The sequence below is a fragment of the Drosophila nasuta genome, chromosome X (genome assembly GCF_023558535.2).
Source record: "Drosophila nasuta strain 15112-1781.00 chromosome X, ASM2355853v1, whole genome shotgun sequence".
Taxonomy (NCBI): Eukaryota; Metazoa; Arthropoda; class Insecta; order Diptera; family Drosophilidae; genus Drosophila; species Drosophila nasuta.
In genome coordinates, this window is record NC_083459.1 from 6,403,320 (window position 1) to 6,418,461 (window position 15,142).

At 37.3% G+C, this 15,142-nt stretch overlaps 1 protein-coding gene across 1 annotated transcript in view; it reads left to right on the forward strand.

Moving 5' to 3' along the window:
• Positions 1-15,142, forward strand: part of LOC132795106 (protein sidekick) — a 112,886-nt gene that overhangs the window by 79,209 nt on the left and 18,535 nt on the right. Inside the window, 4 exon segments of the mRNA XM_060805584.1 lie at positions 617-796; positions 4,285-5,038; positions 6,201-6,328; positions 6,675-6,860. Of these exon segments, the coding sequence (XP_060661567.1) occupies positions 617-796; positions 4,285-5,038; positions 6,201-6,328; positions 6,675-6,860 (1,248 nt within the window).

The window sequence follows — 15,142 nt, forward strand, 5'->3', positions numbered from 1 at the left end:
GACAAAACAAATGCAATGCCGCCAACGCACATAAATCAACTTTAAATTAAAACGAAATCGAAATCAAAAAAGCGCCATTTGCAAACAATACGAAATACAGCATCAAGAGCCAGTAGAAAAGTCGTTTATTTTCAAGTCGATCGCATTTTGTGTGCCAAAATCGAGTTGCTTCGAGTGTGTCCGGTGCATGCCGCTTTTCCCTTTCCCGCTTTCCCCGCTTGGTCTTTGCATCCTGCAGTTGGTCCCTCGATAGGCAAACGGAAGTTCCAACAAATAGTCAACGAACTACACACACATACACATCGTGGAGAGAGGGGGGACATTCAGCTTTGGGGTGGGTAAAATAAGTAATATCCTTTTTGGTGCCCGGGTGTGGCCAGCATAAGATTTAATCGCCACTGAACCAAAAGAGATATGGCTTTCAAAAAAAGTAGAGAAAAAAAAACAGACACACACACATTTTCATTATGCAACAAGACTGCTGCAACCTCATTTTTATTTAACAGACACACTTCTCTCTCTCTCTCTCGCTTTCTATCTGTGTGTGTCTAGTACAACATCTCGTATACGTATTATGTGTATTCATGTATGTATGTATTTTGAACTTTATTCACAGGTTCGCCACAGCCCACATATCGCTGGCTCAAGGATGGCGCTCCCGTTGCCGATTATTCATCCAGTCAATTTTATCGCATTCACATCACAAGACGCGAGGATGCCGGCAGCTATCAGTGCATTGCCAGGAACGATGCTGGATCTATACTGAGTGAAAAAAAAAGCGACGTTGTTGTTGCCTGTAAGTATACACCAACACCAACACTCTCTCACATATTCACACCCACACACCCATACACCCATACACCCATAGATGCCACATTCAGCAAGACACGCTGTTACATATGTCTGCTTCATACACTGAGCAAATTTAATGAGCAAACTCACTTTGGTGTATTTCAAATCAAGTACAGAATGCTGAAAAGCAATGCAACCAAATATTTATTAATGTGGAATTTAAATTCACATAATATTCTGAATACATATGACTCTTATTATATTTCTAAAAAGAAGTAATAACAAAAAAAAAGGATACCTAATTCAAATGTCAAAATAATTAGTTTTAAAAATAAAGTAACACAAGTAATTCTTAGTCAAATAGGGTACTGTAACTTTTCATGATATTATTTAGAATAATATACATTTTTATATAATATAAATATTAACATTCATAAAAACGAATGGCATAATACAACAGAATAGAAAAGTTTTTCTTAAGAAAGAAAGTAACTATTTGTCATATTATTTTGAGTAATAGTAATTTCAATACAATATCAAACATAGTCAATAGTTCATAAAAAATAATTGCATAATAAAAGAAAAGCCAAAGTAGCCATTAATTTCGCTCAGTGCAGCCTGAGCTCAGGTGGGGGGAAATTATTAAGCTGACTACTTGAAGCACTGACAGCCTTTTGTAGCATCAGCGCCCATCAAATAGGGACTAAGCCATTTTCATTCGCCTGGTAATTGCGTGGGAAAACTTCTCGTCACTCGCTGTCTGCCCTTCGTCCCTCTCTCTCTCTCTCTCTCTCTCCCTTGGGTGTCTGTCCCTCGCCCGTCCTCCGTCTTTGGGGTCGTCACTTTGCTTCGATACGATACGCGTTTCGTCTTATTGTAAGCTGCTTAATGCCTGCTGCCTGCCTGCTGTTATCGTTATACATCATTTGAAATCTATGTCAAGATATAATTTGATATAGTTTCGTGTAATCGTTATTTATGATTACTCCGCCCACAACTTCTGTGTTTTCCATCAACCATCAACCATCAGCGATATGCAAGTACACTCTTTTCAGCATTTTAGATATTTTTGTGTATTTGCCAGATAAGTTGGCCAGTAATTGGACCTGTTATCGGAATCTAGCACGCAATATACTTCAACTCAGCGTTGCCTGCCTGTTTACCTGCCCATTTAGGCGAGTCCTCAGTCCTCAGTTTGTCCCGTGTAGCATTTCGTATCGATTGGAATTATAAATAGACCAGTTGCAGATAGCTGTAATTATGTTGAAGCATGTGCATTTGATTTCGTTATGGAACTCGGGCACATAGCGATTGCCATTGCCATATATAAAATGCACACTTTACCATATTTGTTTTCCAACCTTAATTGCCATCGACAATAATAATAAAGGTAATAAAGGTCGCGACACTTGCAATTAAAATGTAAATGTATAATAACTGATCTATGACACACGCGCTTCAAATTTAACTAATTTTGAGGTGGAGAATTGTTTTTATATCGAGAGTATCGAAATTAAGTTCTATTTATTACGTTACTTTGAGGTCATAAATTGTTCCATTTTAAACGTAAAATTTCGTTTGCTAAGCAGTTTGTTTCATTCCAACGTTCCAAATTTATGAATACTGAAACTAATCATTGCAACAACTAAGATTCCTGACAAATTGTTCCATTCCAAATGTAACATTAAGTTGTTAAGCAAGTTTCATTTCAACGTTCCAAAATATTTAATATTTGTCTTCAACAAATTCACTTCAAACGTAAAATTCAGTTGCTAAAGGTAAGTTTCACTCCAACGTTTCATAGTATTTATTATTTGACTGCATCATTATATAATATTATAAATTGTTCCATTCCGAACGTAACATTACGTTTGCTAAGCAGTTTGTTTCATTCCAACGTTCCAAATTTATGAATACTTAAACTAAACAGTGCAACATCCCAAGATTCATAACAAATTGTTCCATTCCAAAAGTAACATTATGTTGCTAAAGGTATGTTTCATTCCAACGTTTCATACTATTGAGTATTTAACTTTAGTATTATATAATATTATAAATTGTTCCATTCCAAACGTAACATTTCGGTTGCTAAGCGTGTGTTTCATTCCGTTCGTTCCGTTGATGCTATCTAATCAAGTATTTGGCTTTGCTACTCTTCCTATATGCTGATATTCAGCCTTTAGTTCCCATTACTAAATCTTACAAATTAAGCGTTATAAACTATAAAATATATAGACCGACATCACATGCAAAGCAAGATACTGTAAATTTCACTCCCAAATGAGTAAATTCCTCAAATTGATTTTCTGTTCCGAAAAGTATGCTACACTTTTTGACAAATTGGTCATTTTAAAACGAATTGTACGCTACGTAGATAAAAACAATTACAAGAGTGTATAAAAGTAAAGCAGTTAATTAAACTAACTAGAACAACAAGTGCTGCTGGGCAAAAACATGCTGTGCAGTTGTGGACGGTGGCGGAGGAGGAGGAGGAAGAAGGGAGCAGAGAAAGAGAGAAGCTGTCAAGAGTTTAGCGCCGATTGAAGCGTCGTCCACTTAAAAGCACTCGAATGATTGCGCGATGCGCGTAATCGGAGTGAAGAGCAAACTGTGTGTGCTACACGTGGCAGTGGCAGCTGTAGAGCTCGTCGAGCTTGTAGAGTTAGGTTACGTGCCACAATAGTGTCAACTTGCAACTTGGGGCAAGTTGACAATTGGGGGCACGTTGCTAATCAAACGGCTGTCACAGCAGAAGCAGCAGCAACAACAACAACGATAGATGTAGCTGCTAATTTTTCTTTAATGCGAACTTAATTACAACAAAAAGCTAGAACAACAACAATAACGAGAGCGTCCAACAATTAGATAGAGAGGGTGGAAGGAGAAGAAGATGGCACTGAGTGAGATGGCGACACTTGAGCTGTGGCTCATGTGTGTGCGCTTTACCCAACTGCTGCTGCTGCTGCTGCTTGAACCTAATAAATCGAGCTCTCGACGAGCTGGTGACCTTCTTTTCGGGGCACGCCAACTTAGCAGATGATGACGATGACGACGATGACGATGACTGCGATGATGATAATGATAATGGCCGCCTCGTGTTCGTTGGTCTGACTTGGAGCATCGTCTTGAGTACTTAATTAATTGTAGGAGTGCTGCGCTTAAACTGAACTAATAACCTTTCCTTTTCCTATGCTGTGTGTGTGCTGTGAGAAAGCGGGCCAGCCAAGTGGAATAAAGTCAAGCAGCAGCAGCAGCGACAGCGGCGCAGTGTGCGTAGTTGATGGGAGGTTAAGCAAAATTGCCTCTGCCCGCAGGCCGACATCGCTTGATTCAATTAGCTGTCGTGACACTTGAGCTCGAGACCGAGGCTAAGGCATCGAGCAAGCGAGCGAGCCAAGGGGGTTGACACTTGGGGGTCAGGTCACGCTATTAAATTGTAATAACCGACGCGCATATTTCAATTTCAATTTTAATATCTAATTTCTATTACAGATATGGGCAACTTTGAGAACAGCACCGAGGGCCGCTTAAACGTTATCAGCGGTCATGCGGCCATCTTTGATATGCCCCAAATCGATTCGATACCACGACCATCGGTCGACTGGCAAACAGCCGAGGGACCACTCAACTATGACATCAAATACGCGACCACGCATGCCAATCAATTGATCATACTCAGCGCCCACGAGGACGATGCGAAAGCGTATCGCGCTCGCGCAATGAACACACAACTGGGCAAGGAAGAGATGAGCGCCTATGTGCATCTGAAGGTCACCGGCGATCCGTTCATTGAGATTGCACCCGAGATAATTGTGCCGCCGCAGGATCTGAAGTTGAAGCGTGGCGAGAGTTTCGCTGAACTTCAATGCATTGCCAATGCTCGACCTTTGCATGAGCTGGAAATGATTTGGCTGAAGGATGGCATCCCGGTGGAACAAGCAGGCATTGCACACACCCTCAATGATCCCTGGAATCGCACCCTTGTCCTCCAGCAGGCGAACAGCTCGCATGCCGGCGATTACAGTTGCCAGGTGCGTTTGCGCAGCGGTGGCTATCAGACTGTGACCGCCACAGCTCGGGTCATTGTCCTCGAGCCTCCGATGTTTGTCAGCTCAATGCGTGCGGAGACCTTCGGGGATTTTGGTGGCCAGGTGTCGTTGCCCTGTCACGTTGTTGGCGATCCCATGCCCAAGATTCAATGGTTTCGCAATGCCGAACGCATCGAGGCGCAGCTGCAAAGCGGCGGGTAAGTTGCTCAATTGTTATACAACACTGATCGTAGATTCAAATATAGTTTTATGTCGAAAGAGTTGCACTTATCTGCAATGTGCAATTAAGTTAACAATGAAAACCATTTTTGTTATTTCATTTACTTTCTGCGGTTGCAATTATCGACATCAATTGCACATCCACATTATCTGCAATTCTTAAATCTTGTTGTGGCAATTAAATGTGGTTGCCATTATCGAAATTTGGCAGTAAACGCTCATTTATTATATTATAGTCTTCTACTTATAAGAGTGCTCTAATTTGTGTTCAATTTTCAAAACAAGTATAGTTTAATGTCGAAAGAGTTGCACTTATCTGCAATGTGCAATTAAGTTAACAATGAAAACCATTTTTGTTATTTCATTTACTTTCTGCGGTTGCAATTATCGACATCAATTGCACATCCACATTATCTGCAATTCTTAAATTTTGTTGTGGCAATTAAATGTGGTTGCCATTATCGAAATTTGACAGTAAACGCTCATTTATTATATTATAGCCTTCTTACTAGAATATTCCAGTTCAATTTATAAAACAGTGTTGTAAGATGTTCCACTTGCAGATCTTAAATTTCGCATACTAACATCTTGTGCAACACTAGATGTAGTGTTGTAAAGCGTGCTAGAAATATCCAGTCTTCTTGTCTGTCTGAAAGTCAAAGTAAAGAAGTATTTGTGTTGCAAAGTAGTTACTTTAGTGTTGTTAAACGCATTACACTAGTGTTTTAAATCACATTACGCTGTTTATCTTGTCGCTTAACCAAAAATATACATTTGGGGTCTTCCCATGCTCTCTAAAACTCTTCAACATAATAAGAAAATAAGTTAGTTGTGCAACACACTTACTTTCAAGTGTTGCAAATCGCACAGAAGTTTTTTTGTTGCACTAAAATGAAAATAATCCAAACCGCATTTAATTCGCTGCTCGAATTGAATTGAAATGTGGAGCAGCCTCTCGATTTGTATGCAAACAGCGATGAATGCACTAAATGAATATATGTATGTGAAATCGAAAGCAATTAGTATGTGAAGAAGAGAAAGGGAGATAATTACTTGATGCCACACTAATGATGAATCATTATTGGTTGCATGACACCTTTTCTTCGTATTTTGATTTTTTGTATATATGTACTTTTACAGATATGAACTGCAAGCGGATAATACGCTGATAATTAAAAAACTGACACTCGACGATGAGGGAATGTTCCAATGCCTGGCGAACAACGAGGCTGGCGAGAAGTCCGCCTCCACCTGGCTGCGAGTGAAAAGTAAGTCAAGTGTTTCACTATCTAATCTATATTAGTATATTAACGTATGTGGTAGATGTGAATTTGAATGTGAATGTGGATGTGGATGGTGGATGCCATGGAAAAATGCAAACTAAACACATTCAATTGGCATCGCGAATCGTGAAAAATGCTTCAGATACAAATACTAATAACTAAAACGCCTGCTAATCTCATAAACCATAAACCATAAAAAAAAACCAGCCTAACATTAAATGATACTAAAACGGCTCTCGCCCAATTCTCTTCCATTTTGTTGTTGTCTCACACACATATTCCTTCCCCCCAACTAAATTCCCATCCATCAAAAAACTCAACATAAAAATAGCAGCAAGCAAAAGTGATGCGGCAGCTGCTTTGCTGTCGAAGCCGCGCGTGAAGCGTTTGGCGCAACCGCGCATCTTGCGGGTGAGAGCATCGCATGCTGGCATGGGATCGGGATCGGGATCTAGCTCGAGAAGCAGCTCGAGCCAGGGCATGGGCACGGGCTATAAACGCAAGGAATTTCGCTTTGGTATGGGCAAAAAATTCAAAAGAAAAAAATATGCACATATAACCAACTAGTTGCCACATGCAACATGCACCTACATAAAGCCTACAACACTTTTATTCAATTAAAATATTCCACCTTCTTTTTTTTTTCTTTTTGTTATTATTCGTAGTGTTGTTGTTGATTATTATTATTACATAAATAGTTTTTGCCACCGCACGCACAATGCACTTGACTTGCATGAGAGGCATTCGAAACTGCACTCGTTATTCATACTCTGCACTCACTTGATATAGTATTCGTCACCCACAACCCACAACCCACTGGCAACTTGCCACTTGCCACACTCGAGCAATTTGTTGCTGTTTATGACTTGTTTTTATTGCTTCATTATGTGCTCGCATTTATCATACTTTTCCCTCACTCATAGTTAGTTTGTTCAGCACACACACACACGCACACATCATTAAACTAAATATTTTAACTAAACATTAAAAACAATTGCAACTAACATTTACCACCCACTTTGAAAACTATTTGCATTTGTGTTGAGCTCTCAATTGCAACTCGAGGAATTTTGTTGCATACTTTTATGCCACAACTTTTTCGAGTTGCTCTTCATTAATTAATTAATTTCTGGTTTTTATGCAATGTCATTTTTCGAAATTGAACCTATTTTGAAAAACTGATTGATTGATTGCTTTGCATATGAATATGAAAATAGCTAAATAAATTCGTTGTCAGTGACACAATTTTCAAATTATTTAGTTGATTTTAACATGCGATGCCAAGGAATTTATCTTTGGCCACAAAATTCTATTCAATTGACGACGCGTCAAAAGAAAAGCGATGAAAACTCTTGGCTAAATTGCAATAAAGAACAACAAACAAACATTGTTTTACTGCAGTACAATTATTTGTATTGTGTGGTAGCATATTTTATTTTTATACTCGTTATTCAAAGGTTAGAAGGGCATGATACCTTTGTGCCTGCAGGAAATTGATATACAAGGCAGGAGAAAATATCTCAGATTCTATAAATTATTATTATTTCTTCAAGTGCCGATTCGTTATAGCCATTTATGTCTGTCTGTCTGTCTGTCTTATTTTTGGTACACACTATAATAACTACAGTATTTATGATTCCTGAAAATTTGGCTGTGATCAAATACAAAATTTAGAAGTAATACAGGAAATACTTAGATGGCTGACAATCAGGTATATTTTAGTAGTCTATGGTATATTTTGAATGTAATATACCAAAAATATATTCCATCTGGTGTATTTTATACTTTATGGTACATTTTAAATGTAGTAGTATATCACTATTCACTATATATCTCATTTGGTATATTGTGTACTTTATGGTATATTTTGAATGCAGTGTTATATCAATATATCGGTAATATACCAAAAATATATTTTATACTTTATGGTATTTTAAATGTAGAAATATAGTGTTATATCAATATATCAGTAATATACCAAAAATATATACCATCTGGTATATTTTATACTTTATGGTATATTTTAAATGTAATAGTATTTCACTATTCCAAATATATAATATATGGTATATTGTGTACTTTATGGTATATTATGAATGCAGTACTATATCAATATACCAAATAAGGCCTTTGGTATATTTTCATATTTTTGCGGTATATTAATTTGGTATACTAAATATTACCGCACTGTTTTGCTTTCATTAAAAATATGTAGCAGGTATCTCACAGTCGATCACACTCGAGGTTTCTTGCTCTTGTTCAAAATATGCCACACAGACAATGTGGCATTGAAGCGAAATATTTATCTATTGAAAATGTTGATAAATACCGCAACGATTTTTGTGCAACATGCTTCAAGGCGAAGGAATTCGCTTTTACTGCTCTGTGTTGTCTTGAATTTGTTAATATTAAACTGTCATAAATGCGAGATGCGAAAATTCAAAGTCAATTAGTTGAAGTTGCCCTCAAGCTTCAAAATAATTGATGCACTCTCTCTATCTCTCTATTTCTGTTGTCTTCTTTTCTGGGTCTCAAGTTTGCCATAAAGATGCATTGTTATTGTTATTATTAGTACATATTCTAGTAATAATAATAATAATAATAATAATTATTATTGTCGTCATTATGCTCATCATCATCAGCAGCAGCAGCAGTTGAAGCAGCAGCAACATCGTTTTGGCATGCATATTCATAGCGAAATTGTTGAAAGTCTTTTCCAGTTGTCGGCTGTCGACTTTCCTAGACTGTTGCCTGTTGCCTGTTGCGTGGGCAGAAAGCTTGAAGCTTGACACCCAAGTACCGTTAAGTGCCACGACTTCATCTTCATCCTGCAACAAACTTGTGCCACATAGAGACACCTACTTCTTCGTGTGTGTGTCTGTGTGTGTGTTCGTTTTATATTTGGACTTGCTGTGGGACAATTTCGCATTTTAATGAATTTAATAATGTGAAAATGAAGACAGCTGAAGGACATGCCAGGAACTAACACACACACACACACACCCGCATAGACTGTCATGTTGTCTTTGGGATTGTGGAAAACCCTGCAGGAAATTTGCTCAAGCACCATGCAAAAATTGACCTTCGACCCAAAATGAGCTTAGTCGAGCATCGTATTTGCTTTGCAAAAATGCTCAACAGATAACATCTGAGCACTGCAGGGATGTTGTTGTTGTTTTTTTCCTACTCTCTCCTTCTTCATGCTTATCAGCGCTTAATGCGTAAAAGGTTAAGAAACACAATTTAAAAACGAAATCTCTTGAAATAAATGGAGTTTCTATCGCATCGCATAATAAATTCGCAAATTACAGCGATTCAACTGAGATTTCCTGCTGCTATGCCTGAAAGGTTCCCTTCCCTTGTCAGCCGTAAAATCGGCATCAAATTAACCAAGTTTCAAATTTAAATACAAAAATATAAATTTAATATTTTAGCCAAAAAAATAAATTATCTGTTTTTGCTTGGAATTAATATCTCATACATATCTAAATTTACTGATATATTTGCAGTGCATGAAAACTTTCCTTCCCTTTTCAACCATAAATGCAGCACAACTTGTAAAATTGTTTCTTTTATTCAAGACAACCTTTTCATATGAAATTACAGTTTAACAAATTAAATATTTAAAATACCTTCAACGGAACAGGAATTGTATTCACTTCACTAGCTATTAATATCAGTATTTATGTAAAAAGAAATCAGTTTTTATCGTGTTCAAAATTTAAAAAGATCTTGCTAAAATTTCTACCTTGCAAGAAACCTTCCCTTCCCTTTTCAGCCATAAATTCAGCACAACCCAAGTTACATATGAAATTCCAGTATAACGAATTCAATATTTAAAATACATCTTCATAAGAATAGAAATTGTTTTTGCCTGTTATTAATAGCAGTGAAAATGTCTCGCATTTTCTGACAAGCTTTTCACCAACTTAAAATGAATTAAACCGTGCAATGAGAAGTAGCTCATGAGTTTTGCATGGCCAAAAGTGCAGTTGGGTGAGCTGGAAATTGTGTGTGTGTGTGTGTGTGTGTGCGTGTGTGTTGCATTATTCAGTTGCAAGTTGCCAGTTGCTAGTTGCAAGTTGCAAATTACTGAGCTGCCGAGTGACAGTTACAACGACAACTAAACAATTATGCAATGCTCAGGGTAACTTTATTTTTTTCTTTCTTTTTCTATTCCATTTCGTCGGCCGTTTCAATATTTGACGACATGTTGTTTGTGTAAGCTTTGCGAGGTAAAGAGAAAGAGAAAGAGAGGGGGACAGAGAGGGAAAGGGAGATAGTTAGATGGAAAGACAGTTGAACAGACGGAAGAAGAACGCAATTTCTTGCATTTACTTGTCTCGAAAACATTTTACGCAAATGATTATGCAAAAATGACAAACACACATACACATACACATATAAAGACAGAGACAGATATACTATGTAGATAGAGTGAGAGAGAGGGAAGCGAGACACATAGAAATACTTATTGTTAAAGTTGTTGCTGCGTTTTATGGCTCTTTAAAAAAGTTGAACGCTTGTCAGCTTGTCCTCAACCGAGTTCCTCCCGTCTGTTTTTGGTATTTTTAAATGTATATAGTATAGAATAGTATTTTCCTTTTTGGTATATTACCATGGACAATCTGTGGACGCACTGCCAGTTGAGCTGTCCGACCACTTGCCATGTAAATTGGAAATTTCGATGCATATTTGTTGAGTTGAGTTATTCTTTAGCTGCAGCGTCGCACGTCGCACTTCCCACTCCCCTCTCACACTCTCCCCACCATCCCTCACACGACACAAGCTGCTGCAGTTCATCGAGTTAAACTAGTTAAAAGATTTTGTCCTCTTACTGCGGCAACGGGCGTTGGTTTATTGAAAAACTTTACCCAGTTAACTTTAGCGACTTTGGCTTGGCTCGAACACAGCTCACTTACTTTATAGCGCAAGGGGGAGAGAGCAGTCTCTCTCTCTCTCTCTCTCTCTCTCCCTCTCTCTCGCTCACTCTCTGTTTGTTGCAAATGACTTTCGCAGACTCCTTCTTCGTGTAGTAGTTGTTGACGTTGCGCCTCATTTCATTTTATGTGCATGGCGAAATTTCCGTCAATTTGTTTGTCTCGTCGCAACGCAAACGCATTTTATGAGCCGCGCTCTCTGTCTCTCTCTCTCTCTCTCTCTCTCCCTCTCTCGCTCTCTTCTCATTTCCCTTTCAAGGATTTAGCCCTAGGCTTAGACTTATTTTTCAATTGTGCCGCGCTTACACAACAAATTCAACAGCGTTTGTGTTTGTGTTGCATGTGCCACACAATGAATGCTGCCACATTCTAGTCCTCTGCTTATTAGCCATTCGTTGACCTCTTCTGTTGTGTCCTTTATTAGCGCAGCTTAGCCACCATTTAGTTGTAGCGTCCATTTGCCTTTTGTGGCCACTTTATGTGGTGTCTCGCATTCAAGTATTCATACAGCAACTTAAACGACAATTTCTTCCTAATTAAAGGCAAATATTAGCGCATTAACTGGCTTAGAAAAAAGCTCAGCTGCTGATTGATTGCGTTACTTATTAAATACAACTATTTAATATATAACTAAATAATTCAGCAAATTTCTTTTGCTGTTCAACAAAGAATTTCATTTTCTAATTTCAAACAGTTTCTAAGACATTTATAACTAAATATTTCAGCAATTTTATTTGACTGTTCAAAAATGAATTTCATTTTATAATTTCATATTTTTATCTTCAAACTTTTGTATGACATTTTCAGCTCAGCTGTTGATTGATTGCGTTAGTTAAATAAATATAAATCTATACATATAATATGTAACTAAATATTTCAGCGAATTTGTTCAATTTGTAAAAAAAAAATTAAATTTAAAAATTTTATATTTTCGTATCTTAACTTTTCCATGACACTTATAACTTAATATTTCAGAAAATTTCTTTTATATCTTCAAACCGTTTCTAAGACATTTATAACTAAATATTTCATCAATTTTATTTGACTTTGTTCAAAAAAGAATTTCATTTTCTAATTTCATATTTTCATATCTTGAAACTTTTCTACGACATTCACAACTAAATATTTCCGAAAATTTGTTTTACTGTTCATTTTCTAATTTCATATTTTCATATCTTCAAACTTTTCTAAGACATTCATATTTATTTATAAGCTGCTTTGCGCAACTAGTTTTCCCCACTCAATTTTAATATTTTTTTCATATTGCAATTTCAAAGCAAATACTCTCGGATGCATTTAAAGAGCAGAAAAACTCTCGCAGCATTAAAATAAAAAATATTCTTGAATTCTTGAAATTCTACAAGCTTATTTTTGACTTTAGTTAATCCGCTTTCGGTGGCCTTAACTTTAGTTTTGTGTGCGACCTTCGCTGCAAATTGACGTCTTCACTTTCACTACACATTTTTCTTCATATTTGTTTTTTTGCTAATTTTCAACACGTTTTTTGTTAATGCGTTTCTCTCATCACTCTCATCATTGGCTTTTGTGTGTGAGAATCTTGCAGCTGGAAATTATATTCGCAGTCTCAAGTTTTTTTTTTAGCTCATCGTTTCAACTTATCGAGCGCCTCTCTCTTCGTGATTCTCAAGGTCGCTTCATATTTCTCGCCCCACGTATTTGCAGTTCGTGTGTGTGTCTGTTTTTTTTTAATTTGGCCACTCGACGCGCAGCTTTTCATTTAACATTTTCCCTGTGTATTTGTGTGTGTGTGTGTGTGTGTGTGTGCAACAAGTGGCAAGTGGCAAGTGGCCACGGATGGGCGCCAACTAGCTCGTAAGCAGCGCTGATGCTGTGCAGCTGGCTTGAAATAATTTTCCAGTCTCGCGCCTCGACTGTCTGCTTGCACTTTCCCTCCCCCCTCTCTCTCTCTCTCTCCTCTCTCTGTTGGTTCTATCTGCCGCTGAGCTTCTTTCTCGCGCTTGTCTGCATTTTAATTGCGCCGCCTTCTTGGCAAACTTTTGCATATTTCGCTTGTTCATTTCTTGCAACAGAGTTGAACACAGCTTGGCGTTGCACCTGCCGCACTTATAGTACCTGTTGTTGTTGTAGTTGTTGTTGTTGTTGGGGCTGCGCATTTTCCGGTTGCCTGAGTTGCTGCTCGACTAACATAATTTCGTAATTTCCCCCGAAACGCAAAGTGATTTTAATCGCTGCTTCCTGCCGCAATTCTCTCTCCCGGCCTAACTTGCCTCACATTGTATTGTTTCTATATATGTGTGTGTGTGTGTGTGTGCAGTGCCAACAATAAATACTGCAATAATGAAGACTCAGCTAGACAGCTCTAGGCGAAGGGCGATGGCAGTAAGATGGGCGTGGCAACATGTTCCGGCACTTGACAGCCGAAGCACACACACACACACACACACACACACAGACAGACATTTCAATGTACTCGAGCAATCAGTTTACGTTTAGCCCACACACTCGATGTGTGTGTGTGTGTGCTTCCTCTTCACTTGACTGCCAACAACAGGTGGCGCCACATGGTGCGCACAAGTCTTAAGACACAGATTGAGCTCAGACTCAGAACCAAACTGAACTCTGTTTGAAGCAGGCCATCTTGTGGGCTAACTTCAAGTTTGATTGGCAGCTTAACCCTCAACCTCAACTTTCCACGCTCCTCCTTCTCCTTGTCCTTACTACTGCTGCTGCCACAACAGACATTAAAGCAATAAACTCAAAAGGATCATTCAACGGCAAAGGGAAGGGGAAAGGAGCCAAAGTTATTTTAAAGAAATGACAGAAGCTCACGCTAAACTGGATTCAAATTGTTTACTTCACTTTTACAACTTCTATGCCATAAAGCTGACTACGTTTTTCTGCCATTTTGCTTAGCTTCGAATTGTTTTACTTTCTTTGTTTTATTAAGATTTATTTAGTTTCTTTTCAAAATTGAATTTGCTGCTTATGACAATTGAAATTCAGTGGGGGCAAATAGATGTCTTTATGTTCTTCATCTTCGAAATATAATTTCTTTTGTTTTTGAATTGTATTTTATATATATATTTGTTTTTTTTTAATGCAATTCAAATTCAGAAATTTACGTTCATATGGAGCTGGTTGTAAGTGAAAAATCAGGTTTTACTTATTTATTTACATTATTTAGTTTCTTTTCAAAATTTATATTTCTACATATAACAATTGAAGTTTTGCTAGAGTCAAAAACAGTCTTGGATTTCTTTGATTTGCATTCTTAGGTTTCATATATCTTTTACATATTTTTTAATAACAATTGGATTCAGAATCTAAATTTGCTCGATAAAAATGCTGCCTTAATTTGTTTCACATTATTAATTTCCTTTTCAATATTTTGTTTAACAACATTTGGAACTCTGAATTTTTGAATTTGTTATTCGATTAATTTAGTTCTTTATTGGAATTTATTTTTTGGAATATTTTTTAATATCAGTTGAAACTCAGAATTGAAATTGGTTATTGGCATAAGTTCTTTTTCGAAATTTGTTTACTTACTTTTCTGTTTTTTTAGATTATAATTAAAGACTTTTTAAGGTGCATTAAATTGAGGGAATTATTATTAAGCAAATTTCTTGGCTTTTTAAATTTTCCACTTTTGCTCGAGTGTTAATTGTTTTCGCTCCACAAGAGCAGTGCGAGTGAGGTAATCGAGTCGAGTTCGTTGTTGCCTGCAATATGATGTTTATTTAAGTGGTTTATTTTATTTACTTTTCTTTTTATATTTTGTTGTGTTTCTTTTCCTTTTTTTTTTTTGTGTGTCGCTCTTGCAGGCAATAATGCCTTTTCCAACATTTAAGTGGCCTGCGATTAAGGTAGAGAAAGA